This window comes from Triticum urartu, unplaced genomic scaffold, assembly GCF_003073215.2.
Source record: "Triticum urartu cultivar G1812 unplaced genomic scaffold, Tu2.1 TuUngrouped_contig_9453, whole genome shotgun sequence".
Classification (NCBI taxonomy): domain Eukaryota; kingdom Viridiplantae; phylum Streptophyta; class Magnoliopsida; order Poales; family Poaceae; genus Triticum; species Triticum urartu.
In genome coordinates, this window is record NW_024120498.1 from 1 (window position 1) to 13031 (window position 13031).

The following is a 13031-nucleotide window of genomic DNA, read 5'->3' on the forward strand; positions in this document are numbered from 1 at the left end:
CACCGTCCGCACCCTAAACTTTAAGATAGATACTAGGGTAGCCTGCCCAACGTGCTTCTACCTCCCCTCCAACGAGTTTCGTCCTCACCTTTGGTTGTTTCTCCCTTCGACCAAAATTGACTGAGCCAACTTCGAAAATTCAATCGACTGAAATCTAGCTATTGCGATTGATTTTTGTTACTTATAATTGCTCCGCTCGTTGTAGTTCAGTCCGAACTTAACTCTCTACATATGCGGGAACTACGCGGGATGCCCGCTTGTTGCATCCCTTCGCGTCCTTGTCTAACATTTTCTTGCTTGCGAGCGCCGCTGAGGGTGCGCTTTGGACGAATTCTTTGCAAGACAGCAGGATCTTAGTTGACTTGTGTATATTGTGATCAAGTGGGTCAGGTGCTGGCATGACTCCGTGGATGCGGAGCGGAGCGGATAGCGAAGCGATGGATCGAGCTGGGTCGTCGGGCTCGTCACCATCGGCAACTTGTAGATAGATACAGGGTGGCGATCCGAGCTGTACCTTCTTTACCGTTTACCCCTGCACCGTCCGTACGGCTGTTTGTTGGCCACATGTCCATGCAGCCCCAATCCACACCCTACTTCACTGACTTTGACAGGAGAAAAGTTTCCTGCTGCCATGCCATGGTATACAGCTAGCTGTGTGCCGATGTGCTGCATGCGGAGCTAGCTTTGACACTTCACCGTGCGCGTGGACGGGTTCCAAGCCGAGGGGAGAAAATATGTCTTGGCATGACCTTGATTAAAGGTTGAGACTAGAAACTGGTAAATAATGGGCATCACTTCAAAAGGCCGTGGGTATCACTTGAGAACATAACACGATTCAGCGAGCGTATCTGATGGCACACATCTCTGTGGCAATTAAACCGCCTCTTATGTTTCCTTCGACCTCCCTTGAAGGTCGAAGTTGGGTTTTGTTTTCTTCATTTTTGAGTGTGTGGGAGGAACGAGCGTGTCAATTCGTGATAGATTGGTCTCTCCATGGTGTCTTCTCCTACTTGGATAAGATTAGCAAAAGATACCACACGTCTCTAACCCAATAATTACGACTCAAGACCTGAGAGACGGGAGTGGAAGGGGAAGAGGAGAATGGACGGGAGAGAGTAGGATTTACAAAATTGGGGAGGACCATATTTAGTACTTATATCATCCCTTCCCCAGTGAATTTAATAAACTTAAGATTTTTCTAGAAATCACCGTGAATTTGGAAAATGTTAACACGGTATAATTTTTTTGATAGAGTAGTTTAAAAATGTTGATAGCATTAAAAGACTATTCATGACAATTAAAGAAAACACACGTTTCAATCAAATGTACGTGAACTTTTAATAAAATCATGTAATTCAAATGAATGTTTTTATCACTGAAATATATATCTTACATTTAAAAAATCATGCATTTCGAAAATATTATGATATTATATAAAGTGCTTACACAATATAAAAAATGTCCCTAGAGTTAAAACAAATGTTTTGTATCATTCAAAAGATATTTTCAACATGTATTCGAAAATGCTTAACATGTATCCTAAAAAGTGTTCAAAACATGCATTTAAAAAATATTAATAATGTATTTCAAAAAAATTGGTGTGTACAAAAATATTTTATATGCATACAAAAAATGTACAATGTACAATGTGTATGAAAAAAATCTACACCAGAACATATGTTTGAAAAAGATTAATCATGTATTTGAATGTTAAACATGTATCAGAAAAGTTCTTGATGTAGACTAAAAATGTACAATATGTATGAAAGATGTAGAAATATATTGGAAAAAGAGGAAACCTGTGAAAACTGAGAAAAAAACAATACAAAAAACTCACGCTGGTGCTACATTAATGGGCCGACCCAGTAGGATGCTCATCGGAGGCGAGACCGAGCTCCGTCTCGCGATGGTCTAGACATAGCTCTGGCGGAGGTTGTGTCATTGGTCAGCACTGAAACCGAAATCGCTAATTCAGGAGTACTCCTTCCAAAGACCATTTCCACCATCCCAGGTGCGCCACTTATCACAACCTTGAATTTTTCCTTTTTTCATAGATCCGTTTATTCAAAATATTTATGTATTAAATTGTGTATCCAAATCTCGAACCGTTTAACCATTGGATTCATCGCATCAAGATCTTCAAAACTAGATCCTATGTTGATAGGTCTTGACGATTTTTTTCACGAAAAAACCACACCGGGAGCATGTTTTTTTTCTTTTCCGAAAGTCATTTTCGAGAGGCACGGTCATGCCTCTCGTGGAAGTAAAATCGTGCCTCTCATGGAAGAAAAAAAAACACATTCTTTCCATGCCTCTTGCGAAAGAAAAAAAAGAAAAACAAGTTTTTTAACCATTTCCGATAGGTACGGTTGTGCCCTCTCGTGGAAGGAAGTCCGTGCTTCCCACGGAAGGAAAAAAAGAAGTAGAGAAAATGTTTTTTTTTAATTTTTGAGAGGCACGGCCGTGCCTCTCGTGGAAGCAAATTCGTGCCTCTCGCGAAAGCAAAAAGTAAAAAATGCTTTTTTATTTTTTTGAGAGGCACGGCTGTGCCTCTCGCGGAAGCAAAAGCCACGGACATGCCTTTCGCGGAAGCAAATCAGTGCTTCTCACGGAAGCAAAAAGAAAAAAGAAAATGCATTTTTTTCTTTTCCGAGAGGCATGACCGTACCTCTCGCGGAAACAAATCCGTACCTCTCGCGGAAGCAAAAAGAAAAAAGAAAACACTTTTTTTTTCTTTTTTAAGAAGCACGGTCATACCTCTCGCAGAAGCAAGAAAAAATCTCATATTTTTTCTTTTCTGAGAGGCACGATCGTGCCTCTCGCAGAAACAAATCCATGCCTCTCGTGGAAGCAAAAAGAAAAAAGAAAACACATATTGTTTTCTTTTCTAAAAGGCATGGCCGTCCTCTCGCGGAAGCAAAATAAACGCGCTTTTTTGCGTATTTTTTCCTGATTTTTTTCCTCTCGAAACCGAAACCCATATAACCCCAACTGATCAGGGCCGAGCCAAACGAGAAAGGAATACCCAAGGCCCTACGTGCTCTGGACTTGTGGTTTGGTGCGCCGAGCCGTCGAACCTTTTCTGTTTTTGTTTTTTGCGACGGAGCCGTTGAGCCTGGGAGAGGGGAGTGGAAGGGGAAGGGGAAGGGGAGGGATGGGACAGGGGGAGAACCGGAGAAGAACTGGGTACGTACCCCCAGGATTTATACCGGGAGGCGGGCGCGATCATCAGCCCCAGCAATCCCGAACCCCAGATCGGCACTTTCGCCGCGATGAAGTTCTCCGGCCCCCGGTGCGGCTCCGGCAAGCCCAAGCGCAAGCGCAAGCCCTCCTCCGTGCGGCGCTCGCTGGAGTACCCCTGCGTGTCGCGGCTCCGTCGCCGCCGCCTCCTCGCCTTCCTCTCGCGCCACGGCTTCAGCTCCACCTTCCAAGCGTACGTACCAGTACCATCACCACGCCTAAATCCCCTCGGCTTCCTCTCGTCGCTCTGATAAGATCAATCCTCTGCACTTGCACGCGGCGCTTGATTCAGGCTGCTCCAGGAGACGGCCGTGTTCTTCAGCGTGGAGCGCCTGCAGCGCCTGGCGAGGCAGGGCCGTTGGGACGACGCCATCAAGTACGTCGTCCGCTTCGTGCCCAAGGTCGACGCCATGCTCGGCGAGGAGGGGAGGCTCCTCTTCAGCTTCGTCAATCTGCACAAGACCATCCACTCCATCTCCATCCGCACGCCGCACGGCGCCATTATGACCGAGTTTTACGAGCGCGACCTCAGCAAGTATCCCAACGCCCCCTCCGGCGCCGTCAGGCGCACCCGCTTGCTCTCGGCCTTCCACCGCAACGAGAGGCTCAGGTGACTGGGTTTCTTTTTCTACCGTGTTCCATTATTCTGAGGGGTTCTGCATGCAAGTAGGAGTACGTGTGAGCGTGTAGCATGGATAAATCTTCAGGTTTTGAACATCTCTTCCTCTGATACAGGGCCGCCATCGACTGGCAGCTCGTGAGGAACAGGGCTGCGGAGATCGCCAAGGATTTGATCGCCAAGACCCCCGAGTTCAGTGACCTGCTGCGGTTGCCCAGCTGCCGAGATAAGCCACACAACATTCTCCCTATTCGATCCTGCAGCGGGTATATACGCTGCTTCTTCCTAGTACTGAAATCCGAAACCCAGTAAAGTGTGCGATTGGTTTTAAGTTTTGCCGGCCACTGTTCTGACTTCATAATCTCTAGTTCTCTTCGGAGGCGTCACAGGAAGGAAGGAGGACGAATTGCAGCTTCCGATCTTACCAAATTCTACCTCCGGAAGAAGAGGAGGTACTACTCTCTGGTTCCCATGTCTCTGGTTTCTAGACATCCAGACACTGATGCAATGTGATTTGCTTTGTCCAGCCTGCTGCCATCTTCAAGTCACTTTGAGCTGGGGACTTCTTCAGGTATATTGTTCGACAGCAACTTATGATCTTCCTTACATTCATCTTATACTGCATGATTAAACAACATGGTTCGTGATTATAGGCATTCCATGTTTACCAGTATCAGGGCTATCATGCAAGGCATCAGCCTTGTTGGCAGATATTCTCGGTAAACTTCTCTAATTTCCCCGTGTCTTCCTGTTGTTAACTTCCTACATTTGTATGGTGTTCTTTATCGAAAAATAGTGGTTCTAACTTCTTTTAATATCCAGATGAATCTGTAAAAGCTGGCCTGTGCCGGGTCGTTCAAGATGGGCATCCTTTTGAAGATTCCTGCAGTGAAGGTAACTGTGCATTTATTTATTTTTGCTCCAAGATATCACACACTGGAGAACAAATGGGGTTCAGGACTGACGAGACCCCAAACTGCCCAACACACCCTACCACAGCACACGGAAAACGCAAGCCAGAGTCATCGGCATCTTGTAACCTTGGAGTGATGGAGGTCTCCAGCTACACCAGGTACAAGCGAGCGCGGCGCTCACCGGAGTACCCCTGCGTGTCGCGGCTCCGCCACCGCCGCCTTCTCGCCTTCCTCCAGCGCGGCAGCAGCTTTTTCTCCACCTTCAACGCGTAGGAAGACCGCTCCTGAATTAATTTCCAGAGTTTCTTGCTTGCTAACGCATGCCTGCATGGTTCTGAATTCTCATCCATCCTTTGCACGTACGTACGTCCATTCAGGTTTGTCCAGGAGACGAGCGTCTTCTTCAGCGTCGCCCACCTGAAGCACCTCGTGTTCCTGGGCCAGTGGGACGACGCCATCAACTATGTTCACCGCTTTGCACCGTCCGTCGAAATGCTTGGCTACGTGGGTCATCTCCTCCTCAACGTCCTCCACACGCTCAAAGTCCTCAACCGCATGGCCACTGGCAGCCCGCGTGGAGTTCTGCTGGTGGAGGTGGAGCATTGTTTTAGCAGCCTCAGAAAGTACCCCGACTCTCACCTCGACGCCGTGAAACTCAACAAGATGTTTCTGGCCATGCACCGCAGCAAGCAGCTTCGGTGATTGATTCATATCTACTTCTATATCAGTTGACATGATTCTGCATCCAGTGTAGCATTATTTTCAAGTTCTGAACATCTCTTGCTGTAATGCAATACAGGGCCTCCATCAGCTGGCATCATGTAAGGTACAAGGCTGCGGAGATTGTCCAGGGTTTGATCGCCAAGACTTCCGAGTTCAATGACCTGCTGCGGTTGCCCGACTGCCGAGACAGGCCACACGACATTCTCCCCATTGGATCCTGGTATGCTCCTCCTATTTTGAATCTCCAATCATGTTCTGAATCCGATCAATCTAAGTCATCACACCTTGCTCAATTTCGACAAGTGTGTGATTGGTTTTCAGTTCCAGTTATAAGTGATGTTTATATAATCTTTATTAGTTCTTCCCGGAGGCATCACATCAAGGAAAGAAGCCGAATTCCAGCTGCTGATCTTGCCAGATTCTACCTTCAGAAGAAGAGGAGGTACAGTAAAACTAAAGGATTGTACAGTTTGCTGTCTCTGGTTTTTAGCATTCAGATATTGTATGCTCTTTGCTTTATCCAGCCTGCCATCTTCAAGTCAATGTGAGGGAACATCTTTAGGTATGATGCTCGATAGTATCGTATTATCTGACTTGCAGACGTACTATGGTACATGATTTATCAATACAGTTTTGTAATTATAAGTATCCTTTTTCAGTGTCAGGGGAACCATGTAAGGCATCATTATCAACTTGGCTGGTGGACATTGTTGGTAAACTTTTTTTCCCTTCCTCTTGCCCATTGTTAATTTCTTCTTTCAGTTACAAGACTACTCCCTCCGATCCGATTTGTTTGTGTAGTTCGCTTTTTTCTCTCTCTCTCCCAATTGTGTGTTCATAGTGGCTGGAACTTTTAAATCTCCAGATGAATCTGTGAAAGCTGGTATACGCCGCCGAGCCGTCCGACAAGAGCACCCATTTGAAGATCCCTGCAATGAAGGTAACATATTTTCACAGTTTCCAAAGTAACCCTTTCCACAGCAGTGTCAAATCATTTTGTTATTCAGCGAGCAGGCTCGATCTTTGAAGCACACCACTCACAGGGAAATGCAGGAGCCAGAGATGTTCAAGCTTACATGAAAAGGTCTGTTTTAGTTTTTTTAGTAACCTAATTAATCTTTAGTCAATTATTGCTATGCTTGAAAGTATGTTCCCTAAGTTATTATCCTTGGTACCTTTCCTGTAAAATCTGTGATCTTGACCTGAAGATGGGCTAGTTTCTTCTTTCCCCTAGTGACATGGAAAAGTTACATTCCACCCCCTGAAGGCAAACAAATATGTTTTTTTACCAATGCTTTTACTAGATTTGATGATGCGTCATAGAGGTAAAGGAAAAATGTGTGATGTGTCATAGTCAACCACATCAACGTTAACATAAATATTACTAATTCCAGTTGACTGAAGATTATCCGTTCCAACAGTTTCAGTTCCTTCACCTGACCACCTCTGAATATTGTGAAAGAAAAATGACTAACCTTGCCTCTCTTTTTTTTTTTTGCCACAGCTTGGTACAAGCAGTGGGACTGCAACTCTCTCATTAAAGTGCTGAGCTTCTGGACTTCTGGTCGAGTGGTGGTCACGGTGTTTCCACTTGTGCTTCTCAGTCGCAGCTGAGGGACTTCTAATTTGCGGTGGCCAATTGTTAGATTATTAGCTTGAGTAATGTTAGTCGGATGCTTGATCTGTAAAAATGTTACTACTGTTATGTGGTCATGCTTGTGGGTGCAGACTACCTTGTTAAGGACGCTTTTGTACTGAGTCCAGCTTGATGTGTTAAAACTGCTACTACTATGTCATCATGCTTATGGGTGTAGATTACCTTATTAGAAACGCTTTTGTATATCCTCAAAATGTTTGTCACACAAACTGCCAAACCAATCCAACATGTTTGTGCCATTATGGCTGGTGACAACCTGAGGGTATCTTGCCCTTCTAAATTTAACTCCCTATGAGCTTAATCCAAAGAAATTTTTTAGGTATCTTATTTTAACTTAGAAAATATATCTATATCTATACCCTATATAGTGTGCGAATAATTTTGAAAGATGGTCGTTGGATGAAGCCAATCCGACGGTGCAGAGATGGCAAATCCGAGCGCTGCCGTTGGATATCATTTACATTCCACCAGATTCTGCCACATGTACAATCCTGAAAACTCCATGGTTGAACTTAAGTATAATGCGCAAACCTCAAAACACAAGCACTTCTTTTTTGTTCTAGAATCTTTCGTATCATAATTGCCCAAATTTCTTTTCTAGATGAATTGACATTATTTCTTTTTACTTTATGCTTTACAACACACAATTCTATGAATCTTAAAATAGATTAACTTTTTTATAAAAACTAATTAATTTTGAATTAGATGAACTATAAGAATTAAACGAATCATCTACATCATGCATATATGACTCGAAGCTTCCATACTACAATGTGGTATTTATTCTTAATTTGATTGCTAAATCTCATGCGTACAATGCACGTGTACCTTACTAGTACGTATTAGATCCTCAATCTCCTCTGCGCGCATAAGCAACTTTTTTTTAGACAAACACATAAGCAACAAAAGTAATCAATGGGCACCCCTATGTCTCACATGTCGTGAGATGTAGGGAACTCCCGTGTGAAAGCAAACACGAGATGGGCTGGCCCAGGTGCGTGGGAGGCCAAATCCTCTCTTTTTTTCGTGTTTTCACGTTTTTGTTTTTTATTACTTTGTTTATAGTTTCAAAATTCTGCATAAATATATTACAAAAATCACTTTACATAAAGCATTTAAAAAAAGCTAACCTTTCTATACTACTATATAGTGTATGAGTTTTGAATTGGATCTGGAGCATCAATCCTAACCATTGGTCTGCTAAATCTAACGGTTGTGAGGAGCGGGATTCGCAATGAACAGTAGACCGCAACAGCGAACCATCACCTCGCCCTTCAGAAAAAAAGGCCCATATGTGATGTATCTTGGGCCACATTGCACATTGAGTGCAGGACGTGCAGAGCCCAAGCGAGACTAGGAGGGAAGAAGAGAAATAAAAGTAGTTTGTCTCAAATGAAATAAAGATAAAATAAAAGCAGTACAAATTTTGAATTCTTATCCGTGTCATGACAGTGGGTTTCCATACTAATTGCTACCTTAGCAATACTTATAATCAACATATTTGTCGGGGGAAAAAATTTGCATTCTTATATCAGCAATATTGTTTACCTTAAATCTATTAGCATGTATATGACCATTTTCTTTAATCACTCAATAATTGTAAGACGTGCATTGCACGTTTATAAATACTAGTAAAAAATGGAAAATGTGTATAGAGAAATGTTTCTCGTATATAAGAAATATGTGCAAACAATATACAATGTGTGTGAAAAAATTATCGTGTATTTATATTAATCAAGCATTTGAAAACAATTGTTAAACAAGTATTTGAAAATGTTAATCTAGTATTTCAACACTATTGACAAATCATTTGAAAAATGTTGAATGTGTATAGGAAAAAATTGATCATGTATTCAAAAAATGTTAATGAAGCTTTTGAAAATGTTGAATGTGTATAGAAAAAAAATATGACCATGTATCAAAAATGACAACCTAGTATCCGAAAAAAAAACAAATCAAGCATCTGTAAAATGGTAAATGTCTATGGATAAATGTTGACCATGTATGCGAAAAAAATTCAATCTTGTCTTTGAAAAATAAAAAATTTTAATCAAGCATTTGAATAAAATGTTTATTGTGTACCGCAAAAGTGCTGACCATGTATTGAATAATTGTTAATATTTTATTGGAAAAATCTTAAGTGTAAATTAGAAAAAGTGTATTGGATATATGGCAAAAAATATACAATGTGTATTGAAAAAAAGTAGACATAAAAATATAAGTTTTCAAAAAATATTAATCATGTATTTAAAAATGTTAAACACGTAAATATAAATGTTTCTGAATGTTGAATGTGTACTAAAAACACATTTAACATGTCTTGAATAAACAATGAAACCGATGAAAATCATTGAAAAACAAATAAAAATGAAGAAACATAATAAAAGAAAAAAGAAAAAGAAAATAAAGAAAATGGAGAATCAAAGAAACCAATGAAAAAAGAATGGAATAGTTAAAACTGAGAAAGAAACAAATAAAGACAAAGAAAACTAATGGAATCTGATAAATAAACTAATAAAACCAAAGAAAATGAAAGGAATGGATAAAAATTGATAACGGAGAAAGATACAAGGAAAATTGTAGAAAAATAAAGAAAAAGGAAATAAAAGAAAAAAATGAAAACAATGAATGAAACAAGTAGAAACGGTGAAAAAATAAAAAAAAGAGATAAAAACCAGTGAAACTGAGAAATGAATGAAGAAAAAGGTTAACAACAAATAAAAAACAGAAAAACTAGTGGAAAGGAAGAAAACTAGAAAAAACAAAAAACAAAAAAACCAGCGAACGAACTGCACCGAGCAAACCCGATAAAGAACTTAGCGAACAAAAAAAACAAACAAAGATGTGCCGATCTAATTCCGATCCAATAGCTACATCACATGGGAAAATGCTTGAGCGAGACAGAAGGAACACTCGCGTGAAGTGAGATATAGGTTTTGCGCTAATCGATGGATCTCCTTTCTCGAGAATCCTCAATCTCCTCTGCTGCAGCGGCCCCTGGGCTTGTAGGAAGGCTGGTTCGGGCCATACTAGCACATTTGTCCACCCCCTTGGTCGAAGGCCGGTTCGGGCCATACTAGCACATTTTCCTCCCCCTTGGTCGAATGTTGGTCTGGGCCATACTATCACATTTGTCCTCCCCTTTCGTTGCCAAGGGGCAGACGGGCTGAAAGGATCGATATGGTTGACTAGAGGGGGGTGGTGAATAGGCAGCTAACAATTTTTGACTTTTCTTTACCAAATTAAACTTTGCATCAAAGTAAGTTGTCTAGATATGCAACTAGGTGAGCAACATATATGATGCAACAACAACGAACGAACATGCAAGTAAGAGAAGTAACACTAATGAGCTTGCACAAGTAAAGGTAAGAGATAACCAAGAGTGGATCCGGTGAAGACGAGGATGTGTTACCGAAGTTCCTTCCTTTTGAGGGGAAGTACGTCTCTGTTAGAGCGGTGTGGAGGCACAATGCTCCCCAAGAAGCCACTAGGGCCACTGTATTCTCCTCACGCCCTCACACAATGCGAGATGCCGTGGTTCCACTATTGGTGCCCTTGGATATATGAGAGCAGGGTATAAAACAGGATAAGCATGCAACTCATAAGATACTACAATACTGAATAGACATAAATAATAAGGTAGCGATAGGGTAGCATATGTCTCACACCATTTGTCTAGAACTTAGGTCTCACTGGCACCAAACCAAACCAAACAAAGACAACGAGAAAACACAAGACACAAAGACACACTCGCAACACGGCAACAACACAAATCCCTAAACTCTCTCCCCCTTTGGCATCGAGACACCAAAAGGGCAAAGAGCGTTGCTACGGCTCCAGGTGATGGCAAGCCGAGAATCTCGAACATCACATCTCAGCGTGATCGCCTGCACCTCCGTCGTTGGTCGGAAACTGCTCGGCGTCTGAATCGGTCCAAGGGCAATGCTGGTGAATCCATTCCTCCTCTTCAGTGATCTGGCCCTCAGAACCACTGGCAATGGTCGCCCCCAGGTGACGCATGAGCTCCTTGTGGCGCACCCTGGCCTGCTTCTCAGCCACATGAGTCATGTACTGACCATGAGACTCCATGCAGAAAAGCTTCTTCATCTTGCGTTTAAGCTTCTTTGCCCAAAAAGGTTCTGCACTAGAGGGCCCAAAGTCCTCCTCGTGATCATCAGTTGCAGACCCACCCTCGGTCTCCATGGCAGCAGCAGCAGTAGATGGACCCCCGGGTTTAGGCGCTAGGGTGCCCCAATTGTCCTTCTTCCTCAGACGCTTGATCTCATGAGAAACCAAGTCTCCAGTTTCCAACATCACTCTGGTATAGACACGTGCCCAGGCCTTATCAATGAGCCTCATGATGAATGGACCATATATCGGGCACTTGCGCTCAGAAACGGCAGAGAGAAGTTCAGACCACATAACATGAGAAATGTCCAGGCTCTCTCCAGTGTTTACTTCCTTCTCATGCTGGCAGAAAAGAAGCATGTCCATGAGATAGGAGTGGACCATGTCCAGATTCACGATGCGAGGGAAGAGAGTCTCACGGAAGACACGATGAAGAATGTCCAGATAAGCAGACAGCTCATAGGTTTCCTTCTTAGTCATTGGGTGAACCTTCATAGTATAGTAGGGCTAAAGGGCTTGCTTGTGAGTGGATGTAGCATTGCGGTGAGGGCGGAAGCCTACTGGAGTCTCAAGCCCGTGATCTTCCACATCATGTAACTCCATGAAGGCCTGCCACTTGACGGAAAGCAACTTGCCATTGGTCATCCAAGTCAGAGTCCTGTCGGCATCAGTTCCAATATGAACGGTGGCAAAGAATTGAGCCACCAAATTTGCATCAAAATCCTTGTTGAACTGCATGATCCTGAGAATGTTCAGCTGAGAACACATCTGAAGGGCTTCGCCAAAGTACTCAGGGTCCTTCTCCATAGCATCCGTGTCGATGGAGCGAACATCAACATAGAGATTCTTCTTGGCCTTGATCACATCAAAACAGATGGCACACTGAAAGCGGTTCCAGAACGGGCGGTTGACCAAAGTGGGATCTTGGTCTACCTCATAGGGGTTGCAGCGATGCTTTTCCCAAAACTCCTTGGCAGTCATCTCAGTCACGGTCTTCCCTTTTGGCTTGTTGGCGGATCTCTTCGACTGCTGAGGTGGTGGTGGAGCACTTGAGGTTGCGCCTACGGTGAGTACTAGAGGAACCACCTGCTGGCTCAGAGGTGCGGTAGCGCTTTGACGTTGCACGCCCGGGTTTGACACAGCGGACCTGCTGCTCAGGATGATCATCACCTGGAACCAAACACACGACTAGAAGAAACACACGAAAGAAAAGAGCATAAGCCACCAAACAAAACAACAAGGATCAAAGCGTGGTAGGAAAAAGAAGGAACTGGGCATACAACGGTAGTACTGCGACCAACCAGCGGCAGTACCGCCCTAGCGGTAGTACCGTGAAACAGGATCGGTAGTACCGCTGGAGCGGTAGTACCGCTCGAGGCGAGCGGTAGTACCGCGCCAGATGGGGAACGACGGTTCTTCACTACCGTGGTCAGATCCGGCACTACCGGAGATGCCAAATTCAAAAATAATCCTACCAAACTTCAATCCACAGAGCCTAGAAGCCATCTCCATCCTACTCAAGCCTTGCCTTAGCCAAAAGACAAGAAGAACAATGCATATTGCCCCTAAAAACTAGATGCAAGATCTAGGTAAAGAGAGAACGAGAACGGGGGCAATACTGGCATCCATGGCAAGAGGACGAGGTGGGGATCGACTCCACCAGAGGAAATGGAGAGGGACGGCACGAAAACGGCGGCCGGCCGGGCCCCTCCTGCGGCGATAGGTTGCAGGATCAACGAAGAAGACGAGT

At 43.5% G+C, this 13031-nt stretch overlaps 2 protein-coding genes across 3 annotated transcripts; both read left to right on the forward strand.

Moving 5' to 3' along the window:
• The first annotated feature begins 3122 nt into the window (after nucleotides 1–3122).
• On the forward strand, nucleotides 3123–4592 carry LOC125532236 (protein TOPLESS-RELATED PROTEIN 2-like). The gene is made up of 6 exons (XM_048696376.1): nucleotides 3123–3433; nucleotides 3533–3850; nucleotides 3976–4125; nucleotides 4228–4311; nucleotides 4387–4430; nucleotides 4513–4592. Exons 1-6 carry the CDS (start codon nucleotides 3273–3275, stop codon nucleotides 4590–4592), a joined length of 837 nt encoding a protein of 278 aa, XP_048552333.1. The 5' UTR covers nucleotides 3123–3272.
• Nucleotides 4593–4865: 273 nt separating this feature from the next.
• LOC125532237 lies at nucleotides 4866–6569 on the forward strand. 2 transcript variants are annotated; one of them, XM_048696378.1, is made up of 8 exons: nucleotides 4866–5042; nucleotides 5151–5471; nucleotides 5573–5716; nucleotides 5855–5938; nucleotides 6021–6058; nucleotides 6156–6209; nucleotides 6362–6436; nucleotides 6504–6569. In XM_048696378.1, the coding sequence occupies exons 1-8, from the start codon at nucleotides 4909–4911 to the stop codon at nucleotides 6521–6523; spliced, it is 870 nt and encodes a 289-aa protein (XP_048552335.1). In that variant the 5' UTR covers nucleotides 4866–4908; the 3' UTR covers nucleotides 6524–6569. The 2 variants fall into 2 exon arrangements, with proteins under 2 accessions (XP_048552335.1, XP_048552334.1); XM_048696377.1 differs by having other exon boundaries at nucleotides 6362–6552.
• Nucleotides 6570–13031: the final 6462 nt, after the last annotated feature.